Source organism: Protopterus annectens, chromosome 2.part1 (assembly GCF_019279795.1).
Source record: "Protopterus annectens isolate FY-2018-M chromosome 2.part1, PAN1.0, whole genome shotgun sequence".
Taxonomy (NCBI): domain Eukaryota; kingdom Metazoa; phylum Chordata; order Ceratodontiformes; family Protopteridae; genus Protopterus; species Protopterus annectens.
This window is the reverse complement of record NC_056729.1, coordinates 1,057,305,938-1,057,320,939: the sequence shown is the minus strand read 5'-3', so window position 1 is coordinate 1,057,320,939 and position 15,002 is coordinate 1,057,305,938. Positions and strand designations below refer to the sequence as shown.

The 15,002-nt window shown below is 41.3% G+C and overlaps 1 protein-coding gene across 1 annotated transcript in view; it reads left to right on the top strand.

Annotated features, from left to right (window-relative positions):
• The window catches only part of TDRD15 (tudor domain containing 15), a 688,203-nt gene that overhangs the window by 479,223 nt on the left and 193,978 nt on the right, over nt 1-15,002 (top strand). Inside the window, exon 3 of the mRNA XM_044063524.1 lies at nt 1,066-1,109. Within this exon, the coding sequence (XP_043919459.1) occupies nt 1,066-1,079 (14 nt within the window). The 3' untranslated portion in view covers nt 1,080-1,109. The remainder of the gene's footprint in view (nt 1-1,065; nt 1,110-15,002) is intronic.

Genomic DNA, 15,002 nt, shown 5'->3' with positions numbered 1-15,002 from the left:
GTTATTCTAAATCAGCAATTCCCAACTTAGAAGGATGTAAGCTACCTGCCCTGCCACAACAGTGCAGAACACAAACCTTAATGTAAAATAACTGGTCTGGAGCTCAGTGCTTAAACCAAAAGGCTTAGAATAACAGTTACAATTTAATCAGGCTACTACCAAGCAGTAATAAATGGAGCAGAATAAATACAATTGAGTACTTATAAGAAGATGCAAAATAAAGTGCAAGGAGAGAGGAAGAAGGAGCAGAAGAAAATTTCAGGGTTAAGAACCTAAGTGGGTTGGCCTTCTCAAATGTTCTCTCTGTATTAAGTAGAGTGAACACCAGACTGGGAGGGGTGTCCCAGATCAAATGTACAGTAGGGGCAGGCAACTGCAAAGCCACCAACTATAACACCACCACAAGAATAGGGTGAGGGTAGGGGAAAAACAGTTTCAGGACAGATGAGAAACAAAACAATGCCAGAAAATATATAAAACAATTCAGTCAGGCAAAATTAAGACAATGAACTCTGAAAGGTTAAAATGCCAAGAAATATACTTATCAATCAGCGATATATTTCCAGATTGTTTGAGAATCACACACCAGCCAGACACCAGGAGTTTCCAACAGTGTATGGAACATTAAAAGCTAGTATGGTATGTCTTCTGGTGTATACCATTCATCAATTACTATCATTTCACCATATTGCCTTTACCTTCTATCTTGTGCCTGTTCTAGTTTTCTTCTACTTTCACTCTGAACTTCAGAATTGGGGGGAGAGAGAGAGAGAGAGAGAGAGTGGACAATAGGGATGTGTAATGGGAAGGATAAGGTGTTTAGCGTCCTGAAAAGATCCATCTGCTAATGGTCATAACACTTCAAGCATATGCCATAGAGTTTATAGAAGACTTTTTTTTCTAGAGATCTGTTATTTTGGTATGTATATAACTTTAATATTTTGAAATGAAGGTTTATTTGTTTTGCCATAATTAACAAAATGTTCATGTAATAGCCCATGTAGATTAATATGTACATAGCATGTCATTTATAGAAAGTGAACATTATACATTTTATATTTTTAGGCCATCAGATGTAGATCTTGACAAGATAAGAAGATATTAAAAAGGTGAGAATTTCTTGTTATTATAGGCATTCATTTCATATGTTTGTCCAAGTACAATACAAGGCATTTTTAGTGTGTGAGCTGTACCTTCATCTAGTACATATTTAACTGTGCAATTTGGGAGATGAGCATTATTAAAAAGTGGATGAAAAAGGTGGTGAGAACTTTTAAGTTTGTCTTAAGTGTATACCGCTAGGCATCTTTAGGTCCACATGATCGCTTACTTCATGCTGTTCCTATTAAAATTTACTAGCTAATTAGATACTAGCTAATTAGATTTCACTGGCTTGAAGTATTGTAGAACATTTAGGGAGCATTGTGCTGGTGTGGGATAGGTGCCATTGACTGAAGCCAGAGAGCAAGTATATAAATATATGTGCAGCTCATTTAATAGCTTTGGCTTGTTTTCAGTGGTGTAGTCCAACTTTTGGTGAGTATTGCTGTGTTTGCTAGAATATAAGGAATAATAAATTTAATGTTGATATTCCATAAGATTCTGAGAGGGGAAACTGCTAAAATTATTTTATTAGTTATCTTTACAATTTCTGTTGCTATCATCAATATCTGAGTTTGTCATACCTCTCGACTGCTCAGGTTTTCACAGAATGTCCAGATGTTTGCTTCATATTTTTGGTCTGTTTCTCATAAAATTGTGGTTTTCTGGCAAATCATTAACAACTAATTGAGGGCTGAAGTCAGAAAATAATGACAGACATTTATGTTACAAACTTCATACCCTTCAGAAAATTCATGTTAATGCAAACATCTGTTTATTCTATCAATGTTCTAAGTTAATAAAAGCAATATTTAAAAGAAAATGTCCCTATATTTGGGCATCTGTCCCCTCATTATTTATGGCTTTGTCCAGATTCCTTGCTCTAAAAGGTTGAGAGGTATGGTTTCAATCTATATTATGTTTTCACTTCTGGGGCAATGGTCAGTGCTAGAGGTTTGTTGGATGGTTTACTAAAAATAAGTCAGTAATTTGAAAGGCAGTTTTCATCAGCCAGCATAGCAAATATGTAGAAATAACTGCAGAAGGCACATTTCTGTGCTGTTCTGTATAGAATGCTGCCTGTCCTGTTGATGTGACCGGTCATAAAATTTAGGGAGAACAGTGTCCTTCCTCCTTAGCTCTTTCTCTGTTTATCCACATCTGTAAGCATTTGAAGAGCAGAAAAATTTTAACATTATCTTGTCAACCAAGGTGCCTGTATTTTTAGGTTTAAATAATTGTTTGTGGTTAATTTAGTGAGTAATTCACTAAGGTAGCCATGTAACATAAAGCTACACATCTGACTTCCTAGTACTTAACCTATATGTTATTTTCTGCAAACAGCTTAAAGTTCCCATTTAAGGGAAGTGCATGGAAAAATTTACAACTGTATGTTCTTCTCTGGCTCAGACTTTCCATCTTGGAAAAGCCATACCAATATTACCAGGGAACTGATACGAGTTTCTCTGGTACTATCACTTACCCCAGTTTCTGCTCTTTGCCAGATAACCATATGATATGACCTGGAAGAAGTACATCTTTTACTGTCTGTTGTTTGTTGCACCTGGTTTAAGATTCTGCTAAAATACTATGTGCCTTTACGGCATAAGCAGTACCATTCCTAGTAATTCCCTCTGTTGGACTCTTCAAAAAACAAAGACACAGCTTGAAGAAGAAAAACAAGAGACTGATAAAATATGCAGGGTACTCCACCAAGAGTGTGAAAAGGGATAGGTGATCTTTCTCTTTAGAGAAAGTAAGTTCTACATCTTACCTGACATTCACTAGATTGCTGTGACCTATAATCAGAGAGATGAGTCTCTTCCTCTGTGATCCACTGACTGGCTAACCAGTGTACTGGATTAGGAGATTTCCACTGCATTCGGACTTTACCTGGACCCTTACTGTCAGTTGCCAGAATCAGGATTTTCACTTCTGTAGAAAAAGTAAAACAAGTGCATGTGAAGTTGTTCTATCTCACCGTTCATTCTTACAGATGGGTAGAGAGATGATCCTCGGCTCCGAGCCGGCCTACTACAAAGCTGGAGGTCTGCAGACAGCTCGAGGCCAAGTCCCTATCCCATGATGCACCTTGAGTTACCCCAGATCTAGTTTGTCGCTGCGACTGATCACAGCTTGGGCCAGTATAACAAATTTTTTCTAGAAAAAAATTCCTATTTTCAACTTCTATCTTTATATCTTCATAATTATAACTTTTAATAGCTTAGCTACTGTTAGCTAATTGTGATCTCTTATAGACTTTTTGGCCGTCGTTTATATAGACCTTTAGTAGCTCCCTCCCCTTTCTTTGGTGTGCTTATATAATATATATGGGCGGCACAGTGGTGCAGTGGTTAACGTTGTCACCTCACAGCAAGAGGTTCTCCGGTTTGATTCTCGGCTGGGGTGCCTTCTGTGTGGAGTTTGCATGTTCTCCCTGTGTTCGCGTGGGTTTCCTCCGGGTACTCCGGTTTCCTCCCACATTCCAAAGACATGCATCTGGAGCATTTCTCCCCGGGCCTCCGCTGAAAACAGGCTCTGTGGAACCTAGTCGGACATTCCCGGTCAACAAATGATAAATAAATAAATAAATAAATAAAATATATATATATATATATATATATATATATATATATATATATATATAAGAATAGTTTTAATAGCTTAGTGTGTTTTGTCAAGCATTTATAGGCTTTAGAGTGTGTTTATACATTTATAGTTAGCTCATATTTAACCATATAGAGCCCTTTTTTTTAAGGGCTACTAATTGTTTTGACTATTATAGTGTAGTTTCAAATTGTTAAAAACTTTTGTGTGTGTGTGTAGTTTTTGATAATACAAGTTTGCTTGTGTGCATTTAGATATTTTTCATGGCTGACCAAGATAAACATCCTAAGTCTGGGTTTAAAAAATGTCCAAAGTGTGTACAAAAGATGTCTGTGACTGATAGTCATGTAAATTGTTTATTGTTTGGGTGCTTTGCACTTGCAGGAGAGTTGCTCCATCTGCCATTCCTTTTCAAGCCATGTACTTCATGAAAGGCAAAGAAAGTTAATCGACAGAGGACTACTGAAATCTTCCTTTCAAGATGCTTTGGGCCACCCATGATAAAACTAGTCATCTCCCAAATGTTCTAAGCTCTCTAAGGCTTTATCATCGGACTCAAAATCAAAAAAAACCTTCGGCTCCACAGCCTTTGGAGCCGAGCGTCTTGTCTTTTCGGAGCTGATCCCCAGTCCTGGAACCAGTCTCTGCAGTATTGAAGTCACCAGTGCTCCAGTCGGTACCACCCTCTATCCATTCATCTCAGTCCTCAATTAGCCTATCTGATTTGGACATGGACCGTGTGGTGCAGAAGTTGTTACAGGCACCGGTGTTTGCAAGATTTTTATCGGTTCCAACCCAAGTGGTTTTGGAACTGAAAACTGTTCATCCATCTACTTCTTTTCCTCCTCCAAGCCATACCGGTCCGTCGGAGCTGGAGGAGTTGGACCTTAAGATTGTGGAGCTTTCGGAGCTGACGCCTGTTTCCGTGCCATCAGTTCAGTTTACTCAAACATCCTTGGTTCCCATCGAGGAGTCTAGGAACCAACACTCTCCATTCGGGTGTGGGGAGGGTAGTCAGACTGACCTGTTGGTTCTGACTTGCGTCTCGGGGCCTCGGCGCGGAGGAGTTCAGATCCTACCTCTGGATCGGAGCCCACTGTTTGGGTGCCGAGGGAATCAGCTGTTTCTTTGGATCCAGCGGTTCCTTTTCACCGGAGCAGAGGTGCTTTTGAGGCCATGAGGAGAGTAATGTCCCCTAGGACATCCACAACTTCAAGACCAGCTAACTCTTCCCCAAAAGCACCCGTGTGCACGTATGCCTCACAGATCCCTTTGAAGCATAGAGACCCTGAGCCTCAGGAAGCCCCACTGGGTGGCCCCTGCTCTTCTGAGACCTCACCAGAAGTTCCCACTGATGAGGTTCCCAGGAAGAGAATTTGCAAGAGGAAGCATCTAGACTCCCCGCTGGAGTCTCTCACATCTGATACTGACTTAGATGAATCAGAAGGGTCCCCATGGTCCCCCTCTGAAGATATCTCATTCACAGATATATTGGAAATCCATAATCAGAGGGGTGGCTGGAAGCCCACCAAACCGAAGCCCACCAAACCTATTGAAGACGAGTCTGTCCTCCTGAAAGCTTTCGGGTCTTAACCCTCCACCTCTTGGGTGTCTCCGCCCTTCGATGAGCTTATGGAGCTGATCTCACGAAGGGTATGGGAGTCTCTGGACACCATGGAGCCTGTCCTTAGGAGGCCCAATAAATTTATTTCTGCCCCTCATGATAATACCTTTCTCACTAAGGGAGTACCTGTTGATGCCATGGTGGTGACGGCAGCCACCAAAAAGATGATGTCAGAAACTTCTTCCTCTATCCATCCTCCTAACGGAGACTCTAGGATCATGGATAGGTATGGGAAGCGCATGTATAGTTCAGTGACATTTGCCATGTGTTCACTGAACTATCTTAAACATTTCACAAGACTGCAGAGAGTCCTCCTAAAAGAGCTTGGAGATGCTCATCAGGGTACAGTAGCTGAAGGAGCTTCAGACAAGGTTGCCTCCCAGCTTGCTACCCTTAATTCCATAGTGAAATCGTCCATGTGTCTGATATCAGATGCAGCTGATGGAACAAGTAGGGCAAGCAGGTACAGGAATTGCTCTCAGGAGACACTCCTGGATGTGCTTATGTTCCTTTGCAGAGCCCTTTAAGTCATCGTTTGTCAACACATCTTTTGATAGCTTATCTCTTTTTGGGCCTAAAATTAAGGAAACCTTGACCAGGTGTGAGCAGGAAGGAAGACTCTATCTGCCGTCTGAGTCTGTTTTTCCACCCCTACTAGACAATACGCCAAAGGTCAAAAGGGAGGAAAGATGTGGTTCTGAAAAGCCCAAGGAACCTTTCTGGACACACATGGGGAACCCCCCTCCAGGTGCAGAGGAGGGGGCAATAATGGAAGATGCCACACTCGCGGCAGAGGGGTTCTGCAAAACCAGGGCAACAGAGACCAGTTCTTTGGGAAGCCCTACCAGTGCTCCTGAAAGGAGGCCCGACTGTCCTACTCTGGAGGCAGTCGGGGGTTGCTTATCTTTGTATCCAGATGCCTGGCTAAAAATAAATGACAACCGGGTAGAAAGCATAGTTTCCAGAGGATAGTTTATTCCTTTCGCCACCCCCCACTCCCATGACAACAAAAATCCCAGACGTTCACCCAGTTACAGGGAACAAGCAACAGTAGAGGTTCAAAAGTTGCGAAGAAAGAGTCATCCAGCCAGCCCCAGCAGATCAGATAGGATCTGGAACTTACTCAAGATTCTTTTTAGTTCCAAAAAAGACAGGGGACTGGAGACCTATTTTGGACCTCAGCAGACTAAACAGATCTGTCAAGAAGGAGAAGTTCGGATGGACACGCTTCAGTCGATACTTCCCTTCTTAGGAGAAGACAACTGGATGCGCTCGATAGATCTCCAGGATGCGTACTACCACATAAAAATGGCCAGACCATCCAGGGATCATCTGCGCTTCTGGCTGGGAGCCAATCATTACCAGTTTCAAGCCCTGCCCTTTGGTCTCACTACAGCCCCCAGAGTGTTCACCAAATGTATGGCAGTGGTCATGGCTCACCTGAGGCGTCTGGGATTCCAGGTGTTTCCAGACTTAGACGATTGGCTGCTCACCACCACCACCAGGCATCAGCTAATACAAGCCAGGGACACCACACTTACTCTTTGCAGTCAACTGGGCATTACCATAAACTCAGAAAAGTCTGCCTTGTCGCCATAGCTACATATCGTTTTTATCAGGGCAGAATTGGACACCACCACCACCACTTTAAAACTTCCATCAGAAAGGATATCAGTACTTCATCAGCAGATTCAGAATATCATATTCAGAGACAAGGTTCCAGCCTCAGAAGTGCTAAAGTTGTTGGGGATGATGGCAGCTGCAATGATAGCGATTCCGTTGGGTCGCATGCACATACAGATTCTGCAGTGGCTGCTGTTCACGCAATGGTCTTATCAAGAGCTCTCAATGTGTCATCTCATTATTCTTGCAAACACATGCAAAAAGGATCTTCAGTGGTGGTTGACCTCTGTTCAAGTAACGATAGGTCGTCCTTTTATCCTACCCTCACCATCGGCCACAGTGACCACGGACGCTTCCCTGATCGGGTGGGGGGTGCTTTTTCAGGGAAGAACAGCCCAAGGCACATGGACCGACAAGAGACCCATCTGCATATCAATGTCCTGGAGATGAGAGCGGTACTCTTGGCGCTGGTGTACATTCAGGACTCTCTCCCTCTGGGGACAATTGTGATTGTGACATGTCGGTGGTCTGGTACTTCCTATCCCCTTTGTCGAGAGGCCGTATGAGTATGGCAGTGGGCTACATCCACCCAACGATTTCTGATAGCAATGCACATCCTGGGGAAATCCAGCGTGATTGCAGACAAATCCCACCAATTCCCCTGATTCCAAAAGTACTACAGAAAGCAAAAGCCCTGGGAAGGACCATCATTCTAATAGCCCTTCATTGGCCTCGTCAGATTTGGTTCCCCTTCCTTTGACTTCATCTGTTGGAAGAGACTTGGAGTCTGAACCCAGTTCCTGACCTTTTGATGCATTCGTCGAGGCCTTTCATCCCTCCCTCTCTTCAGTCCCTAAAATTGACAGCTTGGCTGCTCCAATTCCCAACATAGCCAGGTTCTATAACCTCTCAAGCGAAATGCAACATATTTTAATATCTTCTCATAAATCCTCTACTAGGAAGTTGTACCTTAGCAAATGGAGGAGATTTTCCATATGGGCTTCTCAGAATAACATTGATCCTTACCAAGCCTCTGTTTCCTCTATGTTAGAATTTGTGACTATGCTTTTCAACAAAGGAGTGGTGGCAGCTACAATTAATGTACAGCTTGCCGCCATCTCTGATTTTCATCTTGGTACTGAAGGATTTAACATAATGTCACACAAGCTATCCAAAGCTTTTCTCAAAGGAACTTTACACCTTAGACCACCAGATAAATCCCCTTATACCCCCTGAAACCTATATTTTATGCTCTCATGCATTATTCTCCCACCTTTCTCATGTGATTTGAAATTTTTGTCTTGGAAGACTATCTTTTTTAGTTGCCATCACGTCTGCCTGAAGAGTATCGGAACTACAAGCCTTGTCCATAAAACCTCCATATTTTTTTTTTCATGCTGAGTTTCACTGCGAACAAATCCTTCATTCTTACCTAAAGTTTGTACTGAAGCTAACTTTAACCAAATTCTAGATTTACCAATGTTTTTCCCTAAACACACCAACAATTTAGAGTATATGCTTGCACAAGCTTGATGTTCACAGACAGCTCAGATTTTACCTGGATAGAACCAAAGAATTCAGAAAATCAGAATAACTTTTTGTTTCCTTTTCAGATTCTAGGAAAGGTATGCCTGTGGCAAAAACAACACTATCTAAGTGGTTATCTGATTGCATCACTTTCACTTAGCTGCCAGTTTACCTCTACAACACAAAATTAAGGCTTATTCTACCAGAGCTGTGTCTACATCATCTGCATTTTCTGCTAGGCTACCTATAGACAATATTTGTACAGCAGCCACTTGGTCAAAGCCTCTTACTTTTAGCACTCATTACCAAGTCGACAGGGCCTCCTTTGGTTCTACTGTACTGAAAAACATACTCCCGTGACCCACCCGAGAAAGATGGTGCTTGGGAAACTACTCATCTGTAAGGATGAACAGCGAGATAGAACAACTTCATATAAAGCAGTTATATACTCACCATAACATTCCATGTGAGTTGTTCATCTCGCCTTCATTCTTACTTCCCACCCTCCTACCCCCTCCAGGGTTTTTCGAGGACCGAGATACTAGTTTTAGCATGGTTGCTTTGTCTTTCTCTGGTTTTTACCTAAAAAAAAAGTGACAGAATGGCATATGGTATTATTATTATAGGCAGCAAACAAGAGCTGAGGTAACTCAAGGTGCATCATGGGATAGGGACTTGGCCTCGAGCTGTCTGAAGACCTCGAGCTTTGTAGTAAGCCAACTCTGAGCAGAGGATCGGCTCCAAACCCATCTGTAAGAATGAAGGCGAGATGAACAACTCATATGGAATGTTATGGTGAGTACATAACTTCTTTTTTTATACGTCTTTCTCTCTCTCTCTCTCTCTCTCTCTCTCAGGTCCAACATCTGTTACTGTATTCACAGGTCATTATAGCCGATTCCTGCCACTGGATGCCATAACAGAGACTCTTGTTAGAATGTACCAGGGTTTTCAGTGGGAGAACACTGAGATTTCTAAGCGTCTTAGACAATGCTCTGAATTGTTGGAGGATGTTTCCAGAACATTGGGTATTACTGCTTAATGCCAAGAGCTTAAACAAGAAGCTCCACTCCCTTGAAACTCTCCTCACTCTGGAGAATGTACACTGTAGTGCAGTTACTGAGACATGAGTTAAAGCCGTAGAAAGTACTTCTGCAGTGCAAGGTTTCAGTGCCTTCCACACATTTACACCATTAACTACAAAACTGGGACTAAAGATGGAGGAGTTTCAATCTGCATCAACAACAAACATACTTCTAAGTTGACTAAACAGGATGACATTCTTGGACTTTCTCCATGTGCAGATTAGCATACACAAGGTACCATACCATACCATACCCTAGCATGCTATAGTTCACACTCTGCCCCACAAAACCCATAACTCATACTTAGACCTAAAAGAGTCATTCTCACCACTCATTCAGACACCTTACTCATGGGGGATGTTAACTACCCTTATGTTGATTAAAAATCCTATACAGTCTCAAATTTGCAGGCACAGACATTTCCACACTTTGTAAACACAAACACCGTTGACCAGGTAGTGGATATGCCCAGTAGAGGTTCTACTATATTGGACTTGTACTCACAGATATGGGAAAACGCTGCACCCCCAGTGTCATGTCTTTCCTGGTAAAGTATGATCACAAAGCTCCTTTTTTGAAATAAAAATCATTATGGTAACCCCAGTAAACCCTGTAACACTTTGGAACTCTTCCAAAGCAGACTAATGTAGCGATAACTGATAACTGGGTGTGGTATATTGAAGATTTACCGATGGTTGGTGTGGTTTAATGTCTTTGTATAATGGTGCTGTGGTGGTCTTCCTCATTGTTTCCCGATTTTGCTGCTTTGTTGATGTACTGCACATGGGACTTCCATTCCCACATTTACGCGTACACTGCATCAAAGCTTTGGAAAGCAAGCAACGGAGACTGGAAGAGTTTAGAGTTACAACAGAGATTGGGAAAATACAAGGAAAATCAGTTTGTTTTTTTGTTTGTTTTGCAGAACATATGTGATCTTTCTTGTATTTTTCTCTACTCTCGTAAGTACTTCACCTCTTATTTTCAGAAATATGGACAAAGCTAAAAATAAAGGAGGGGATGGGTAATTTTGCTCTTATAAACTTTTAGAGTTGCATTGCTTGAAGGAAAGAAAGTCTGAAACTGAAATGCTTGTCATTATTTAGAGACTTCGTTGCTCAGTAATTTGTCAGAAAACCACAAATTTTATGAGGAACAAAGTCACTAAATGAGACACATTTCAGTTTTAGACATTTTCTTTCAGACTAATGCATGTCTACACATAGATAAAAAGTCTGGCTGCTCGATAATACTTCACTGGCCTGACTTTTACCGTTGGTGTATTCTCGTTTCACATCAGGCACACTGAAATGTCATTCTTTGGTTGGGCTGAAGAATCCACATGCTTGTTTTCCCTAAGAGTTAATCATAATTGTACACTGCACACAGTCCGAGATGTTTTCCCCAGAGGTAAATTGATGCTGTACTCACTCAGTGGTGCTTTACTCCCTGTTAATTGTAAACTCGAAAACTGTTTTGTGTAGTCCAATCTATGCTTGTAGTGAAAAAAAAATACAAAAATGACAAAATGAAAGAAACAACTATTGTGTATTGTTTTACTTTTTATGCTTTTATTGTATTTGTTGTGAATATATGTATGTTACTACCTCAGAGCTTTTCTCCTCAGGTCTGCACTGAAAATGGGCTTCTGGCTCAACTGGACTAACCCAATCAACAACTGTCAAATAAATAAATAAAATTGTTTTCAAATGTTATTGGCCAGTGCGATGCTGTGAGGTAGTGCCAGCATAGTTAGCTGGGGTTTTGTAAAAAAAAAAAAAAAAAAAAAAACTTGTCATTTGTATATCAAATTGATTTGTACAGGTGCTTGTTTTAAAAAAAGAAATGTACCAACAGTGGGTCTTGCTGGACAGAAAAAAATACACCTGTATGTCAAACTATAGTGTAACTGTTGAAATGAACATATTGTAACAGAGGATACTGAAAGAGAAGAGGTTAATCTCCGTCCATCTAACTTTGAAAAAAAGTCTGAAGTTAAATTACCTGGTTTAGGCTATAAATATTGTATCTTACAGTTCTGACTGCAGCAAGAGATGAAATGTCTGTGAGAAGCCTGATTTAGTAGCTCTGTAGAAAGGGTGGAAGTGTTAAAATTATTTTACAGCTTCTAGATGCTGTAACACATCTTAGCAAAGATCTGTGTGTCTGTATTGTGACGCATATGTGCCTAATCCTGGATCAAGTTTCTAATAAAGGGGGTAGTGTGGAAACCAGAGTAAGGTGACTAGATGTGATGTCATTCTATAGCCAGCACTGAAATGATATTTAGGTTAGTGAGAGATGTCACTCAGCAGTCTGTTTTGGGGTACCTGGCAAGAAAAAGCTCTCATCCACATCACTTTATTTTGCTGTATTAAGTAAGTAGGAAACAGTATTTTTTTAGATCAGTCAGGAAAATATGGTGAGATTAGTTAAGTATTGTTTTTCTATATGTATGTAAATCTTTCCATTTGTTATTTTTAATGCTTCTTGTGATTGAAACTCTGGTGTTTATTGTAAATATTAAGTATTTCCATGTTCTTTTATTATGTATTATTAAATGTATTTAAACTTTTCATTGTGGCTGATCTTTTTAGGAAATATCTAACCTTTGAGACTGCTTAAGTTTATTTGGTGACACTCTGGCCACTCCTGAAAGTCTTGCTGTTCAGTCAACAGTACCATTGGTATTAGTATTGATTTCAATGAACATAACTGAATACCCTGTTAAGAGCCTTAAAGTACCTGGCTGGTGGAAGTGGAACTGCTTTATAGCCTGGGCAAAGTTGGTAGAGCGGGTAATCTGTGCCAGCCTTTCCCAGGGTGGTGTGTGTGAAAATCAAATCTCAGAGTGTGTGTGGGTCAGCTACTTTGAACAGGGACATGGACTCCTTAGTGGTCAGTGTGGATTTTTATTTGGGGCCTGGAGAGAGTCCCGCCCCAGGACTGGAATGTATCCCCTGTGTGCTCTTAAGGGAAATTGTGCTTGGTGCAGATAAGATGCATCTGAAAATACTGTGTGTTTCTGTTTCTCTCAAAGTGAACATTGGCCTACCAGTGTCCGTGATGAGGATTGAGGCTCCTTGATCACTGACTTAGAGAAGTGGTGTCACAGCTAGTCGTGTACTTTTAATTAAGCAATTGTTTGTCAAGATTCAGGCCCATCCAAACCCAGACAACACAACATCCAGTGCAAAATTGTTCACAGAAACTCTGTGCAACCTATCAGTGGCTGCATAGATGCTGTTGTATCTGCCAGAAGTAAGCCCAAACCTAACTCTAAAAACAAACCCTGGTGGAATCCTAAATTAAGCAGGTTATCCAACAGAAAAAGTCATGGCTAAAATTAGAAGTATAATCCCCCCCCCAAAAAAAAAAAAAGATAGGAACTCTTTCCTCAAACTAAACAGCCTTATAGGTAAGACAACCATAAGGCCTTATTCAGTTTGTTAGAAACCTCAAAGGCAGCACAAAACAGTGTGCTGAGCATTTTTGTAATGGCGCCATATTCACTGAGGCAAATGATATAACAAATCTGCTGGCTGATAAATTCAGTTCCTCCTTTACTCCCCACTCAGGCACAGCCATCCTCCAGAAAATACCTTCAAACATAACCCCATCAGCTATAAATAGGGAGTAGGTTCTGGCTACACTCACTAAATCAAAGAACACCGCCTCAGTAGGACCCAGTAATATCCCGGGATGCACCCTGAATAGCCTAAAATATGATCTAGCAGGACTACTGGAGTCTCTGTTTAACTATAGTCACAGAACAAGCTTTTTGCCATGAGAATGGAGGACTGTAGTGGTCATCCCTCTTCATAAGGGTGGACCAACAACAGATCACAGAAATTAGACCCATTAGTCTGACTAGTCTTATGTGCAAAGCCATGGAATGAATTATCATGGAAATGATCAAGAGAGACATAGGAAACCTTCAGACACCAGACCCATACCAGTTTGGTTTTGATAGGGGAAGTTCATGCCTACTAAACGTGGTGGGACTCTTTGAAAAGGTCATCAAGGCAATGGATGAGGGTAAAATAGTGCATATTGCTTACCACGTACTGACTAAGACATGTGACGCAATACCCCACTCAGACATTGTAAAGATACTTGTAGTACTAGGCATAAATCCCTATATAACATACTGGATAGCTAGCTGGACAACTGCCACCCCAGAAAACTGTCATGGACAAAACACTAAAAATTGACCTGGTAGTAAGGGAGTCAGGTACTGTTGTAGATAATAACCTAGCCTTCAACCAACATACGTTTAAGGTAGTAAGGAAATAATTCTGTGTCGCTCCACTTATAAGTAGGGGCATGGTATCTAGGTCCAGTGAGGTTATTGTGACACTGTATTCAGACCCATCATTAGGTATAATACCCCCCCCCCCCCGGTATGCATTTTACCAGACACATGTGGCAACTGGAACATTTGCAAATGTTCCTTACAAAAAGAATACAGGGCATAAACACAATGTCCTGTGCAGATCACCTCAGAGCCCTCAAGCTTGTCTCCTACAGACTATTGAGCAGTGACCTATGGCTGGCATACAAGGCGTCCTTGGATCCAGCTTAGATGAATATTTTGCATATTCACAAAACAGCATCAGAAGTATATCTGTGACATAAATAGGACATGTTAGAGAGATGGATCTGCATCTTGGAGAATTCCGGTTCTCAGGAATTGACCTCCCCGTCCATGTGAAAGGCTGTCTTCCTAACCCTATTTAAGTGTAGCCTAGACCAGTGGATGAAGAATCAGGAATTCACCTCTGATCTGGTGCCCATGTCTCTAATGGACAAGAGCAGTCAATAAATCATGTCCCAACTAACATAAACCCCTTATATGAATGTCTAAGATACAAAAATTCGTGAGACACTTTTAAGTTGCATGCCTAGGCTTGTAAAGGCCTTTGCGACAATTAGCCCTGGTATACACCTAATAACCTACACCCATTCCTGCCGTTCCAGTAGCTTTAGAGGATGTGTGTGTTACTGCCTCCAGTTTACCTGATAGTGAGCCAGCTGTCCTTAAAAAGGCATATAGAATGTACAAAGTTACTTTACTCTCTTCTGTTTTTATATGCAATTCCCAAACCTGACCTAGCACCTGTAACTTTAATTGATCCCACTACTGTTAAACAATTAATAACAATCCTACCCTTTTGTCATCAATTCCCCTAGTGATTACGGACATCCTCCAAGAGGTTCTCACCCAGACAAATGACTGGTGCCAGAAACATGGCCTCAAACTGAATGTCAAAAAATGTATCTTCATCCCTTTTGGGGAGAATGATGTCCCCACAAATTATCACATTGCGTGCTTAGTGCCTTATTATCAATCAGTCATGAGGGACTTGTGCACCCAGGTTGATAGCCAACTGACTTTTAACCACCATATTGCCTCTGTTGTACAGAAAGCTTTC